The sequence below is a fragment of the Pelodiscus sinensis genome, chromosome 3 (genome assembly GCF_049634645.1).
Source record: "Pelodiscus sinensis isolate JC-2024 chromosome 3, ASM4963464v1, whole genome shotgun sequence".
In the NCBI taxonomy this organism is placed as follows: domain Eukaryota; kingdom Metazoa; phylum Chordata; order Testudines; family Trionychidae; genus Pelodiscus; species Pelodiscus sinensis.
Genome location: NC_134713.1, coordinates 195,897,376 through 195,913,552, shown reverse-complemented (window position 1 = coordinate 195,913,552; position 16,177 = coordinate 195,897,376). Strand labels below are relative to the sequence as shown.

The window sequence follows — 16,177 nt, the reverse complement described above, 5'->3', positions numbered from 1 at the left end:
ATGACATAGCTAAAGTCAACATACCTTCACAGTTGACTACCTCCAGTGTCTACACAGCACTGGATTGATGGGAGAAACTCGCCTGTCGACTAATCTTATGCGCCTTGTTCCGGTGGAGTATCAGAGTTGATGGGAGCACGTTTGATGGTCAATTTAGCAGGTCTTAGCTAGACCCACTAAATCACCCTTTGGTGGACTGATCACTGCAGTGTCAATCAATCTGGTAGTGGAAAAAGCCTGTAAGAATGGACTGGATTTTAGATCTGCGGGCCCACACCTACAGAAAGGGAGATGTCAACAGCACCAAAAAAGCTGAGCTATTATTCTTAGAACTGGATGCTCAAATGAGAATATGAAATGCTTCTGCATTGGAAAGTGCTGGATCTGAGAACCAACCAAATCCAAGGACCCGCTGAAGGAATGATCTTCTCTCTTAATGACTCTCCCAATTTGTAGAATGGGGTTCCTTTTGGGGAAACCTCAAGATTCATTACTCCTGAGGTAAACTAATGCACTAGAATGCCACACTGAGCAGTGGATTCAAGCCTCCTCAATTTGAAGGAGTGATGGTACTAGGACATATTTATATATCTAGAGTGTCTTCTATACAACACGATGCACTCAGCAAGCTACATAAGTACCTAAATGAACAGATCAGCTCCATGTACCCAAGGCTCAGAGGACTGCTTTGAGAGTTCTTCCTCAAAGTGCCACGGCACAGACTTTAAAAGATGCAGAAAGAAGTACCAGACACTTGTGGTACTCCAAATGAGTTATTCAATCCCAACATTTGTTACCTTTTCTCAATTCAGATGAACACAAATATTTGACAACTAAATGATCAAGGCAACAGACAGTTATGCCTTCCATTTTGATTGTCACATCGTTCTCTTCACACAGTTACATATTCTTTTCTATTTCTGATTCCTATAATTTTTTTTTTAAATCCTAGCTAGGGATGTTTACCAGAAGCTTGGAATGGACAACAGGAGACAGATCACTTGATGATTACCTGTTACTTGACGATTACTTGTCTGAAGCACCTGGCATTGGCCACTGTTGCAAGACAGGATACTGGGCTAGATAGACCATTGGTCTGACCCAGATATAGCCATTCTTATTCTTAGTAGCACTGGTTGGAGCAATTGGGAAAGTCCCCTGTGCAATCTAATACCTCCGATTTAAAGGTTTGATCCTGCAGTCCTTAAATAAATCTAATTTACTTTGGGACTGGATGATAAGTTTATTTAGAATTGCTACCATGATTTTCTCTCTGCTCTTCACTTCCACTTGCATTTCCTCTGACTTCTGTTATTCCTGAAATATACGCAAGTTTGAGACCCTCCAATTCTGTAATTAATTTTCTCTCTCTCTTATGCATGTGCGTACGCTGGATAAAAGTACTGCAAATTTATAAAATCATTTTCCCATTAGCTTTTTCCCCTCTCTAGTCTCAGCTCTTCAAATTTAGCTTGGTCACTCATCTTTCTTCCAAAATGGGTATTCCCCAGAATTCAGTAGGGGAAAAAAAAAATCATGTTACCACCTTTACAGGAACTTCACCTAACTCTCCTACAGTCCTCACCATGTATCTGCTACCGTTATTCCCCACTGTAAACAGAATGGGCATGCAACAGTCGCTGATCATGGGAGAAAAATGTTCTGCTTTCCTAAGAGTTTCAATATATGCACGATTAACCATTTCAGGGTAAAAAGCCTCTTGTAATCTGAAGCAGGGTAACGGGGTCTTACACCCATAAGACGGTGTGACGGCGCGTTGGGGGTCCCCTGTCTCCTGCACCCCGAAATGGCACAAACAGACTTCACCAGCCAGTAGAATGGAGGTTGTTTATTGTTCCTCCAGCACAGCGCAGCACAGACGTAATCTGGTTACAGGAACTGGGGCTAAGAGGCCTCAGTGCCCCCCTTGAGATAGGGGAGTCCCAGCCCCCCTCCCCAGCTCCTTCTTCCCTGCCTTCCAGCCAGGAACTAACTAACTCTCTTCCAGCCCTGACCCCCAGCCAGGGCAGCATTCCACCTTCCTTTGTTCCTCTCCAGGGGGTGTCTGGTTCAACAAGTTTGGCATCACCTTTGCATAGTGAGGTTTTCCCTGCTGGGTCTTGCTCCAGACAGCAGGGGTCACCACAGCCCAGCAAGTACCCCCACTACGTCACAGACGGTCTTACACCCCAGGCTCAGTCTCGTCTCTCACTGTTCTGCGGTTTTCTCCAGAACACAAAATCCCCACCTGACATTTTCTGCTCGTGCTTCAGAGACCAGCAATTTGGCAAATCCTGCATTTTTACTGTGGTCCACGAGACATTATCCTCTCAAGCCGAAACTCACTACATGTTCTTAAAGCCCACCAATTTGCACCCCCCTCCCCGACTCTTGTTTCTAACATCTGGGTGTGCGCTGACAGTCAAAAACAGAATCCTGCTGGATGAACAACAAATGCACAGTTCCACCGAAAAGATCTTAGAACGTTTTACTATCACCATCGAGAATAGCATCAAAGCTGTGCAACAAAGAGAGAAACACCAGATCAATCATCTGGAAGTGAAACCCCTCCGTGACCTAGGCCTTTAAAACAGATGAATACTGAGCAGTTGTGGCACATCAAACATACTGGCATGTCAGGTTAATGAAGGGGGTTTTAGGAGGAGACTAACCTCATTTCAAACCATGACTATTTAATATTTCACTAGGTATAAGGTGAGAGCCAGTGAAACGCATCTAGTATGCCACTGCGTAGACATTTTTTTCTAATCATACAGCGACTCACCAATGATTGAAGTAAAAAGAATTTTTAAAGATTTTTCTTCTTGAAGTTTTCCAATTCTTTCCAGGATTGCAAGTGTTCATAGTCCCTTTACTAGGACTTTTTACTATAATTTCCCTGCACCTCCATTTTCCGGTTCTCCGTGTTAATTGAGCTACTGGTACGCACACACTGGAATACAGAAAATTGAGGCTTTAGCCCCAGTCCCCACTGCCTGGGGCTGATCCTAGCTTTGCAGGGGTCACTGTGGTGTGGGAACCTGGACAACTACAATAAAAAGGTTGAGAAACACTGTTGTAGACGGTGCCTATAGTGTTAAAGAGCGTGAAAAGTGATCAATAATGGTAAAACGTGTTAAAACGTACACTGGTTTCCTTGTTAATCAATGAATAAAACATTATTTGCTCAAACTAAGCATTTGTATCGTGTGTTACATAGATAAGAAGGGGAGAGGGGTAATATTTTAATGCTTTTCCCAGATAGATCAGCTACTGTAAAAGCAAATCTGCATCTTAAAATAATGGAGAAAAAACTCTTGGCCCATTCTCCTGACTAGCTGAATTTTTTATTATCTAAGCTGGCCCTGGTTCCAATTAGATGGGAAAACAGAGTTCCAGTGGGTATTTGGTATTATAGTGATAGAAATGTAGCCGTGTTAGTCTGGTGTAGCTGAAACAAAATACAGGCCTATGTAGCACTTTAAAGACTAACAAGACGGTTTATTAGATGATGAGCTTTCGTGGGCCAGACCCACTTCCTCAGATCAAATAGTCTGATCTGAGGAAGTGGGTCTGACCCACGAAAGCTCATCATCTAATAAACCATCTTGTTAGTCTTTAAAGTGCTACATAGTCCTGTATTTTGTTTCAGCTGTATTTGGTGTTATTCTGAACAGGGTTTTCCAAACTAGATTGTTCAGTCACCATCAGTATAACTCTTCCGTTAAATATCGTTGATGCAAACACATCAGAGGGGGCATTGAATGACCACCTCACAAAGTTCTGATGCTTATGTAGTGCTAAAGAAGAGCACAAAGGAAAACCAGGTTTTTTCCCCTTCTCCTTTGAGGGACAGGAGATGGTTAAGGTTCTTAATGCTTTTGTGCAGGACAGAACAGTTTAAATATTGAGATTTGCAATGTTTCAACCAAGTTTACAACAAAACAAGTAGTTCAAACCATTCCTTTTTCACTTATGTTAGAAGTGAAAAGGACTCAAAATTAAAAGCCCCTTGAGTAATGAAGGTATTGCATAAGGATGTTAAGGACTAGTCTATTCCCCCCTCCCTTGCTGCCTCTATTTGACAGAGGCAGCAAAGGGGGGGAAGGGGAAGAGGAGGTACTTCAAAGCGGCAGTGCTGCACAAAGCCCATACCCGGACTCCATGAGGTGCTACCGCTTTGAAATGCCGCCACAGTGTTTCAAATGGGGCAGCTCTGCACAGCTGTTCCTGGGCTCAGCTGTTCAGCGCCGCCCCTCTGAAACACTGTCTTGGAAATTCAAAGCAGCGCTGCACGGAGCTGACCCTGGGCTCCATGCGGCACTGTCCCTTTGAAACACTGCTGCAGGTTCCAGTGCAGCGCACAGAGCCTGGGGTCAGCTGGGGAGTCCCCAGCTGATCTCAGGTTCTGAGGAAATGACACAGAGCCTGGGGTCAGATGAGGAATGACCCGGGCTCCGGGTGGCATTTCAAAGCAGCAGCACAGCACAGAGCCCAGGGCCAGCGGAGACTTTAAGTCCCCCACTAACGCCAGGCTCCATGAGGGTGCTTCCACTTTGAAATGCACAAGAGCCCCTGTTGAGGACTCCTGTATATTTCAAAGCTGGCACCTGCATCAGCAGGACTTCCCTCTGGCCCCGGGCTGAACTCGGAGTTCCACGTTCCTCCTTTGAAATGTATAAGAACCCCAGCAGGGGAACGGAGACGTGCCTATCGACTCGTTGAGTAGTCGATGGAACTTCCAGAGACTACTCAACTAGTAAATGACTCAATATTTAACATCCTTAGTCTTGCATAACAGGCAGAGTTTTGAACAGGAACAAAGTTTCAAATTCCCACAATACAAACAAAAACCTCTTTCTGCCTCCTACAGAGGAAATGTTTAAACACACAAAACATAGGTAACCATTTAAGGAGGTTAAACAAGTGAAATCTGTTTAAAATTCGAGTCCTTGGCAAAGAAAAAGCAAGCTACTAGTTTTTTTTAAGGCTGTATATCGGAGTGGGGAACCTAAAGCCCCATGTGGCCACTTGGCTCGCATAGATCTGGCCCCCTGAGGCTCAGGGCTCTCCCTCCCAGCACTAGGGAGTCTGTACTGGTGCGCCAGACCTATGCCCACCCTGTTCCTGGGCTAGTGCCAGCTCCTTGCTGGGTGGGGAGGGGGGCCCTGAGCCTCACAGGCTGGAGTCAGGCAAGCCAGGCTGGAGCCAACCCTGAGACTCTGCCTGGCGGGGGAAGCAGCTCCAGGCACTGCCATTCCTCCTCCCCTCAGCTGCCACAGCAAAGTGCTGCCTGGAGGCTTTCCTTCCACCACTCTGATTGGCTGTAATGGCAGCCAATAGAAGCAGCAGGAGCCAAGGAGCCATATGTCCCCTGGGGAGCTGTCCCAGGGAAGCACTCCCCATCACCTAGACCTCCCACTCCGCTTTTGCATCCCCCTCAGGCCCAGACCTCCCAGTCAGTGTTTTTTTGGCTTCTCACTTTTGTGCAGCCCCTGGCTGATTTTGCTGTGGGTGAGCTGCCCCAACCCAAAAAGGTTCCCTACCCCTACTGAATATGATGGTCATTGCCTTGAGACATATCTTACGTGGTTGGTTTTTTTGGTTTTTTTTTGGTATTGAAACCATGCCTTATGGTGATTGAGATCCCTGGATCTATCTATTTACATAGACAAAGAAAAGCTTAAGGAGTGACTGGACCAGAGTTTGTAAGTGCCTGTGTAGGGAAAAAATATTTAGTAATTGTCTCTTCAATCTAGCAGAAAAAGGTACAAAAAGATGCGTCAGTTTCCTACCATTGTTGACAAATTCAGATCAGAAATAAGGCAGGAATGTTTAGCATTAAGGTAAATAACCACTGGACCAACTGACAAAATATTGTGGCGGATTCTCAGTCACTGGCAATTTTAAAAATTAAGTCTGGACGTTTTTCTAAGAAATAAATTGTTTTGGAGCAGTTCTATGTTTTCTTGAAGAAAGACTATATGATTACAGTGGTCCCTTTTGGTCCTGGAATCTATGGGAACTCTACATGCACAAATTCACCTACCCACCCCAATACTGGAGTACAGTATTAATATTGCAGAGTTTGGCCAGTGGCATATTGACACAAGCATCTGTGCTACTATCTGCAATCCCTCCTAGTTAAATTTCTTGGAGGGACAATTTCAGGTAATGCTGATGCTAGGGATGTGAATGGGTAATGGGTTAAATGATTACCCGATATCCGGGAACAGCTGTGCCTGCCACCCAGGCAGGGCTGGAGTGCCGCCGCCCCCCCATTACTCCCTTCCTTTAATTGGTTAGCCAGTTAGACACTGCATTTATCATTCAACCAATTAAACAGGATTTTACATCCCTAGTGGACACTAGATTTTAGTATTGCTGCGTTTCTACATTCTGACAAAGCATGTTCATTCATTGGCTGAGAAAAGATTCTTTTCTTTTAAATTCATTGGTTACTTTTCTGTTTCACACCGGCAGGCAACGAGTTCTCTATTTTGTTTTCTGCCAATATAATAGAAACATAGTAAAGTGAATTTTAAAAAACGTTTTCCTCATCAGTGATTTAACAGGCTGATTCCTAATGGAAGAATATTACCAAGCTAACATCCAAGAGCATCACCTGTAATACTGGGAGTGGGCAGGGATAGAGGAGGAGAGAAAATGACAAGTAACTGCAAAAAAGCACCTGTCCGCACTATAGTCACAGATTGGGCACAGGCCTGTGCTATAATAAACAGTAACAGCAATAGTCACTTTTTTAATAAAATGGTTCCCTTCTCCAATGCAGGGCGGTGGGAAATCTCTCTCTGAATCCACTAAGAAGCAGAAACATAGAATCAGAGAATAATAAAACTAGATGGGGCCTTAAGAGGTCATCAGGTGTGGTCCCCTATTTTCACGGCAGGACCAAGCACTATCTAGATCAGTGGTTCTTAACCTTATTGCAGCCTGCACCCCTTTGGTTCTCAAAATATGTTCTCGCACCCCTTATTAAAAATTGTTGAAGTAGGTCAGTTTTAAACCTAAGATATATCATAAAAATCTGGCATGTCTCACACCCCCCAGGGGGTGCGTGCTCCCCAGGTTAAGAACCACTAATCTAGATCATCCCTGATAGATGTCTATCCCACCTGCTCTTAAATGTCTACAATGATGGAGACGCCACAACGTCCCCAGGCAATTTATTCCAGTGCTTAACCACCCTGACAGGAAGTTTTTCCTAATGTCCAAACTAAACCTCCCTCGCTGCAATTTAAGCCCATTGTACATAGTTCATTTTACACTAGTCTTGTAATGCCTAACCATTATAGGAAAGATAGGCTGCTGACTCTTGATAGGTTATCAGGAAAAAGAATCCATGAGCATGCTCTTCAATCAAACAGAGCTATCACTTTATCATAACGAATGCCATGCAGCTGGTGCAAAATAAAAGTCAGACTGTTCAATTTTAAAACGAGTTACATTTGATAATGCAGAAGAAAAAGCCTTACTTGACAACAATTTAGGAATCTGTGGCTGCCCACCTAACAGCGGTCTGTACGGATTTCCCTGATAAGCCCCTTGCGGTGCTGCATTACTGTAGATTCCACTTCCCGATTGTCCTCTTTCCCTTGACATTGCATGGCTGTAATGTAAAAAACGGAAAGTAGCATGAAAGTACAGTTATTTTCTCAGTGTCCTCCTACTAGAGTAGCGGCTCCCAAGTCAATCAAATACCACATTTTCTCCAGTATACTGATGGAGGTGCTCATAAACAGCACAGTAATTCACCATCTCGGAGGATCACACGTACATCATTTTATGAACTAGTTGGTTACCGTGAAAAATGTTTTATACCGCAGCTTACCAAAGAGAAGTAGGGTTGTTTTGGAGGGAACGGGTGCAGTTTGCACAAACAGTGTAGAAGTTTAGGTAACTATCATTATACATACGCTATAGAAAAATGAAAATGCGGATACATTTAAGAGCTGTTAAATTATTTCTGTGCAGAAGTTGGTTTGTTCTGGAATTCCCTTGTTATTTTTAATTAAATGTTTTAGTAGATATCATGTGAATATGGCTCATTTTGTGACCGCAAAGCATGGCAAGGTCGCAGGTGATTCATGTGCACTTGCTGGGAAGCAACCACATCCCAAGATGAGAATGGGAAGAAGAGTGTTGCTTGCAACTTGTCATTCCTCACAGTCCTTCCAGGCCACGATTCAATGGCGAGAGGCTCTCACTTTCCCAGCTTTCTACAAGCTCTGTCTCTCTCCTTTTCCCGAGCTTCTAAGAAACATGGTATCATAGAACTAGAAAGAACCATGAGAAGTCATCAAGTCCAGTCCCCCACACTCATGGCAGGACCAAGCACAGTCTTAACCATCTTTGACAGGTGTCTAACCTGGTCTTAGAAATAACCAATGATGGAGATTCCACAACCTCCCCAGGCAAATTTATATCACTGCTTAACCATGACAATGTCCAACCTTGCTGTAATTTAGGCCCATGGCTTCTTAGTCTCCTTCACCTCTGATGATAGGAAAAATTTTCTCCCTCATAACAACCTTTTAGGTATTTGAGAGCTGTTACCATGTCCCTGCTCGGTCTTCTCTTTTCCAGTCTAAACAAACTCAATTCTTTCAAATCTTCCCTTACCGGTCATGTTCTCTAGACCTTTAATCATTTTTGTCAATCTTTTTCCAATTTGTCCACATCTTCCCTAAAACATGGCACCCAGAACTGAACACAATACTCCAGAGCTGAGGCCTAATCAGCATGGAGTAGAGCAGAAAAATGACTTCATATTTCTTGCTTACAACACTCCAGCTAATACATCCCAGAATGTTTGCTTCTTTTGCAACTGTGTCACACTGTTGACTCATTTAACTTGTGGTTCACACTGACCCCGAGTGCTTCTTCCTAAGTAGACTTTTCCCATTTTGTATGTGAGCAACTGATTATTCCTTCGTAAGGGAAGTAGTTTGCATTTGTTCTTACTGACTTTCATTCTATTTACCTCAGACCATTTCTCCAGTTTGTCCAGATCATTTTGAATTCTAATCCTATTCTCAAAAAAAAAAAACCCTGCAACCTTGCCCAACTTGGTATCATCTGCCAACTTTATAAGAGTACTCTCTATGCCATTATCTAAATTATTGATGAAAATACTGAACAGGAGTAATCCTTGGGGAACCTCATTTGTTATGCCCTTGCAGCATGACTCTGAACCATTCTCTCTAGGAATGGCTATCCAACCAGTTATGCACCCACCTTACAGTAGCTCCATCTATGTTGTATTCCTCTCATCTATCTCTGGTGCCTCTGCCTCTTTGAAAAACGCTGATCCAACTGTTGTGACAGACCTAAGCTAGCAGCCTGCCACATTCTGGTGGAAGGCAGGTATAAAGGGCACTGGATAAGTGGTTTTCTCTTTCCTGATTAAACTACTAGAGCCTGCTGCAATAAAATGAAGGCAGGAAAACACCTGGGGGCTAATTAACTAGATTGCTCCCTCAGGCAAGTCACACACGCCTACAGCCAATTGCAACCAGTGGAGTTGCTTTAAAAGCCCCCACCTCCCAAGGTAAGAAGAGGGAGGAACAAGAAGCAGCAGTGTGTGAGCTGAGAGCTGTTTAGCAGGTACCAGAGGGAGACCTACTCTTAAATATCTCCAGTGATGAAGATTCCACAACCCCCCTAGGCAATTTGTTCCAATGTTTAACCACCCTGATAGTTAAAGTTTTTCTTGATGTCCAACCTAAACCTCCCTTGCTGCAGTTTAAGCTCATTGTGTCTTGTCCTATCTTCAGACACCAAGGAGAACAAATTTCTCCCCTCCTCCCTGTAACACCCTTTTAGATACTTGAAAGCTGCTATCGTGTCCCTTCCCTGTCTTCTATTTTCTAAACTAAACAAGCCCAATTCCTTTAGCCTTCCCTCATAGGTCATGTTTTCTAGACCTTTAATCATTTTTGTTGCTCTTCTCCGGACCTTCTCCAATTTTTCCACATCTTTCTTGAAATGTGGTGCCCAGAACTGGACACAATACTCCAATTGAGGCCTAATCAGCACAGAGTAGAGAAGAAGAATGACTTCTTGTCTTGTTCACAACGCTCCTGTTAATGCATCCCAGAATCATGTTTGCTTTTTCTGCAACAGTGTCACATGGATTATTATGGCAAGCCATGTGAACTTTGAACAAAGGCAATTTAAGAAAACAAATACATGGATGAAATCCCAGTTAGAATAACACAATCTTAACTATTACTTGAGTAATATTCGCCTTGTAATCTCCACTACTTCAAAGGAGTAGTGGAAAAGGAAAAGTTGAAGAAACACAGCAGGAAGGCCAATTAGAAATACTTTACAGAAAAATATCAAACAGAAGAATGTAAGCCTACTATAAACTTCAAGAATTTAAGAACATTGAGAAAATGTAATTTTCATCAGTACTGATTTTCAAAATGTAATTGTTGAAGTGTCCTACATATAAATACCAACTTTATTATTAATAAAAGGCATCTCATCAAAGCAATTAAGGTCTGCTACTTCCACTATGTTTCTCACTGCTACTCACCCTAAAGTTCTGAATGCTGACTGGTCCAAATGAACTGGCCTTCTGTCTCGATTAAAACCAAGCTGGGGCCTCCAAGGCCTCCCATTATTGTTGGTTTTTTCCCAGTCACCTGGTTTCAGAACTGTTGCAGGTTTTCTGAATATTAAAAAGAAGAGACAACAGTAGTTTGTTTCTATACTCATCAGTGGTGTTCCCTGTCTGCCGAGTGCTTGGGTAGGCACTCAGGAGAGATTCAGGTGCCAGCCAGCTGATTAGCAAAGCACCCACAGCCACTCACAGCCAGCAGCATGTGTTTCTATTGGTGGTGCACATCTGCACATGCCTTGGTGTACATAAAAATTTGTTCCACACATGGGTGGAAAAAATTAGAGGGAACATTGCTTATTACTATAAAAATGAAGGGAAAAGATGACAATTACTTACTTTGCTCCAGGTAACATTACAGCTTTGAAAACAAAGTCGTCTTGAAATTGTGGATCTTTGAAATTGATACTAAGAGAAAAAAGTATTTGAGATAATTATGCTGGGTATACACTGGGCCTGATAAGCAAGACCAAACTAGCGTAATGAAATAGCAGTTTACTATATTAGTTACAAAAGTGATGCAGTGTACTTAAACTGAATTATTTTTTTCTAATAGCCAAGTTATTAGTTTGCTGTTTATCCATCAATTCCAAAACTTCCAGCAAAAAAAGCAAGCAAGGGAATGTGGAATACACATCGACCGCTCCAGTAAGCCTCATTTCACGACCGCAGCGCGTCCAGACTGCCCCGCTGAGCCGCCAAACAGCTGATCGGCACAGCGCGGCGGCCATTTTGATGTAAATGAAGCAGCGATTATTTAAATCGCCGCTTCATTTTCCTATGTCTAGTAAACTCATCTACATGGCTCCGTCGACGGAGCCATGTAGTCTAGATGTACCCTAAGTGTGCTAGGCACAGCTCTGGCAAACCTGAGCATGTGGCATTCCAGGGTGGCCTTAACCAGGAACGGTCTGGTGCCAACTGATGCAAGTCACTCGGAAGAACTGTTGCATGCCCAGTGACCAAAGCCGAGGTTCCCAGCTCTTCTAGCTCTTGGCGACTTCCAGAGTATCTGCTGAGAAGCTTAGTGCCACCAGGCATCAGAGGCAATCTATGTGTGCGTCCATGCTACGCCCAATCTTGAATACTGTGCACAGATGTGGTCACATCTCAAAAAAGATCTCTTGGCATTGGAAAAGGTTCAGAAAAGAGCAACAAAAATGATGAGGGGTTTGGAACTGGGCCATATGAAGAGAGATTAAAAAGACTGGGGCTTTTCACCTTAGAAAAGAGGAGACTAAGGAAGGATAGAATAGAGATCTATCAAGTCAAGACGGATGTGGAGAAAATGAATAAGGAAAAAAGTTATTTACTTGTTCCCACAGCATAAGCACTGGGGGGTCACCAAATGTAATTAATAAGGTAGCAAGTTTCAAACAAACAAAAGGAAGTATTTCTTAATGCTGCACATAGTCAACCTGTGGAACACCTTGCCAGAGATGTTGTGAAGACCAGGCTTTTACCAGGGTTCAAAACAGAACAAGATAAATTCACGGAGATTAGTCCATCAATAATGAGAGGAATAATAAAAAGAGATAGGTCATGCAACAGAACAATGTATCTACTCTAACAATAATGAATGTTTGTTTTCAACAAGGAAAACCTGTCCGAAGGAAAAGCAGGTTGAAGAGGGATTCTGACTAAATTCTCCAGTGGCTGGAAAGAATTGCAGGTTGGCGCTGTGGGTCTTGATACGGGGTCAAAGCCTTCAGTATCTCCTATGAACACAGCAACAAGGAAGGCTTTACAGCAGCAATAATGTGATATTTTTTTAAACTACAGTTTGTCAGGGGAAGCTAAAAGGCAGATACAGTACCTGAAGCTATTTTTAACTTGATACTGGAAAGTGACCAAACTCCCATTTGACCATGTCATACTTTTGGCAATATCCTGACAGGTCACACCTTGAATATTTCAGTCCTGAATTGCCAGCAAGCACAATCCTAACGGAACCACGCTACATCCTATTTGAGACAAGGGAGTACACAGATCATGACTGACTTTCACCGTCTCAAGTATTCTGCAGATCTCGACAAGTGAAAGGTTATAGGTACAGCTTTAGACGCTCGCTATTCCAATGTACCAATTTAAAGTTAATCAGAATGAACTACAACATTCCGGTTCTAAATCAATTTACTGTCAAGTGGATGAGTAATTCAATCTTTTGTGACCAAAGAGATACCATTGGAAGCTTTGTATTGTTCTGGGAGGACAATAGTATACTTCATGATGAATAAAGAACATCACCGTTAAGGCAAAAAAAAAAAAAAAATCAACATTTATTCCTATGTACGCTGCAACACAAAATAGGCCAAATCAAAAGGAACATAGCTACAGGAGAAGATTTCACAAACAGTGGGATATTTGTTTTCTCTGTGACTCGGTCTTCTCTGAGAAGAGACCCATCAGCCTGCGCCAACGCTACTGGTCAGGGTCTGCCCACAGAGATCCAGGTTTATGCAGGCAAACGAGGCCCATAAACACTACCGGGTGCCACCAGCCTCAGAGAGAAAACTGGAATGACAGAGCACGTTCCACAGAGTACAAGATGACAGCCATGCAGCAGCAGATGGAGTCACTCCAATTTACAGAAGAAAAGTGGTTCCATTCTGAGAGGAGAAATCCATCTGTCAGCCTCCGGCTCTACTACAGGGACGGAGAAAACAATTGCACAAAAGGTACAGAAGACTAAGAAAAGGAGACAGACTCCTTGATCTGAGGAAGTGGGTCTGGCCCACGAAAGCTCATCATCTAATAAACCATCTTGTTAGTCTTTAAAGTGCTACATTGTCCTGCATTTTGCTTCAGAGGAAGGTGGGAAGTCAGAACAAGCAGAAAGGACACTGGAAAGAGACTGAGCCTCCAGCAATGCTGATATTTATTATTTTTAAAGGGGAAATGAAATGGCTTTCAGGACCCAGTGACCAAAGGAGGAGTTTTCAGAAGATGCCTGCGCCGTGGCATAACAGCCCTTTAAAAGCTTGTCAGGTCAGCACAACAGTCCCTTGTTCCAGTATTTTCTGCCAAGAACACAGTCATAGGACTGGGAATTTGAGAGTTCAGGGAGAAGATGTGGTCTAGGGAAGGCAGATGGGAAGCAACTGAAGATTGCTGCCTCCGTTTAGGACCCAAGACCAGTGTTCTCAGCGTAGGGTGGATAGCAAATCCCCATAGCACTTTGGCACTGAGGTGCAGAATATCATGCAGTCAAGAAGCCAGGGTGGCTTCTCAAGACAGAGAAATTAATTTTATTTTCGGGGTTTTCAGCTCTTGGAGGGTCTTTTTATAAAAGAAGAAGAAACTTTTGCCACCAGATCCCCCGGGGAGAGTAGAGGAAGAAACCCAAGTGCAGAAGTTTGTTATAGCATCACACCACAGGTGGAAGTCCTTTTGTTTGCTTAAGCCTGAGCCATGTCTAAAGCCAATGAGTGAAAAGAAATGAATCCGAGAAAGAAGAAAGCCTTTTAAGCTACATCAGACTGAGAATGGGTCTGACTCACTGAGAAATGATAATTTTAGATGACCTTTGCATAGCCGAAAGGGTCAAGCAGTAGACGGCTTTCTAAAAAGCTACCCTCTTAAGATAAAATTTAAGGGCCCTAGAGCCAGGGAGGAAGGAAAATTCCCAGTAGAATTAAGGTAGAAAAAGAGAACAAACTCATAGAACTGCTCTCCAGTTTAACTCTCAGGGCAACCTTATTGGGAATGCTCTAGGAAGGGTTTTCTTATACATCAGGACCCTCAGGTCACCCACCCTTCCCCAAAAACTCAGAGGGTACCTAGAATGTTGCACGTTGACTTTAAAATACCCTCACTCTGACTTGACTGATCTTTACCACTAATACAGTCACACAACATTAACTCACCAGATGGCCGAATTCTGTGTCAGATCACGCAACAATGGAACAGGAGACTGTACTGTCCTAATGAAAGAAAAAAGCATCACCAACTTGACTCTCCTTGAGACCGTAGCCTTAATTCATACATTCCCATCTGAACAAAGTCTATAAACCACACAAATAAAGGTTTTCAACACCTGTATCACTTTGCCATTTAAACAAGGGCTAGCTGTTCTGAATCTTTTTAACTGGGGATGTAAGGGAGTAGTCAACTAGTAGATTACTAGTAATGCTTATTGGGTAGCTGAGTCGACTACTCACTTCCCCACCACACCCTTGCTGCCTCTATGTCAGAGGCAGCAAGGGTTGGGAAGCAGGAGCCGGTTTCCATCAGTACTGTCTCCGCGATGCGGGAGGGATGGGATGGGGCAGAGCTGCAGCATCCCGGAGCCAGTCTGAACCAGGACTGTTCAATCCCAGCTCACGCTGGCCCAGGGCTCCTACTCCATTTCAACTATAGAGTTGCAACAGGAGTAGCGGGCGCCTCCCCTTATCGACTAATCAAGTAGCCAATGGAAATTTCATCGACTACTCGATTAACTGATTAACCACAATTTCACATCCCTATTTTTAACAGCAGTTTCCAGCAGATGCAAGTTTCCCCTTTCTAATTAAAGCATGATAGATTGGGTGTATCGTTCTATCATACCTCTGCCTGTGAGCTAGCTAAACTTGTCCCCTTTAATCCAAGAAGTCAACAACTTTACATGCAGAAGGAAACTGCCTTTGTCTCTAATCAGAAGTATGCTCCTTCTTGGAAGGCAACAGCAATGAAAGCTTCATCCCTGGTTTACATTCCTGCATGGGACCAAATTCAGAATATGACGTAGCTTACTGGGTCAGCCTTTAGGTATATCATCAGCTAGGCAACCCCTGATTATCACCTACTGGTTAGTTCCTTTTGCCCAAACTGCAGCTTCAGTAAACCAAGGCAGAGGCAAGTGTATTATCACCCTCAGAAAACATGAATTCCAGGAGAATATCTAAATAGCAATAGATTCCTTCTCCTGGAATGTACCGGGAAATTTTAGCAAGAGCTTGTCACTGATTTACAGCTGCATCAGTGATAGTACTTATGAAAGGACTAATGTAGACAAGGCTTCCATGACTCAGGCTACGTTTAGACTGCAGCACTTTTCTGGGATACCACAGGTATTCCAGAAAAGCAATGCTGTGTCCAAGGAATGCGTCCGCTTTTCCAAAAAATTGTTTGGAAAAGCAGATGCGTTCTTTCGCCATCTCTATAAACCTCATTTTACGAGGAAGAAGGGACGGCTCAAAAGAGCAGGTTTTTCCGCAATTTGGCACCATGTAGACGCGACAAATTTCAGAAAAGCCTCTTTTGAAAGAAAAACGGAAAAAAATACGCAAATTGTGGTTCACAATTTGCGTATCTTCTTCCAACTTTTCTTTGTAGTCTAGACGCAGTCCCCTAACTGCTTAGCATCCAGTTCGCTCCCTCCTGCGTGGCTCTGAATCTGTGGGAAATGTTGATAAAGTTTCTCAATGTTGACTTGGCCCAATGGTGGGGATCGATATTAGCCACTCTGGTCTAAGCTACATTAGTTGATCAATGTTAATCAGGATGACTGGGAAACTGCTCCAAGGAGCTTTCTTCTTATATTTAATC

The 16,177-nt window shown here is 43.3% G+C and overlaps 1 protein-coding gene across 1 annotated transcript in view; it reads right to left on the bottom strand.

The window, feature by feature from the left end:
• Nucleotides 1-16,177, bottom strand: part of XRN2 (5'-3' exoribonuclease 2) — a 96,414-nt gene that overhangs the window by 21,262 nt on the left and 58,975 nt on the right. The window contains exons 24-27 of the mRNA XM_075925794.1: nucleotides 14,515-14,571; nucleotides 10,988-11,056; nucleotides 10,565-10,699; nucleotides 7,497-7,630 (exon numbers count right to left, since the gene is read on the bottom strand). Coding sequence (XP_075781909.1) covers nucleotides 7,497-7,630; nucleotides 10,565-10,699; nucleotides 10,988-11,056; nucleotides 14,515-14,571 — 395 coding nt within the window. The remainder of the gene's footprint in view (nucleotides 1-7,496; nucleotides 7,631-10,564; nucleotides 10,700-10,987; nucleotides 11,057-14,514; nucleotides 14,572-16,177) is intronic.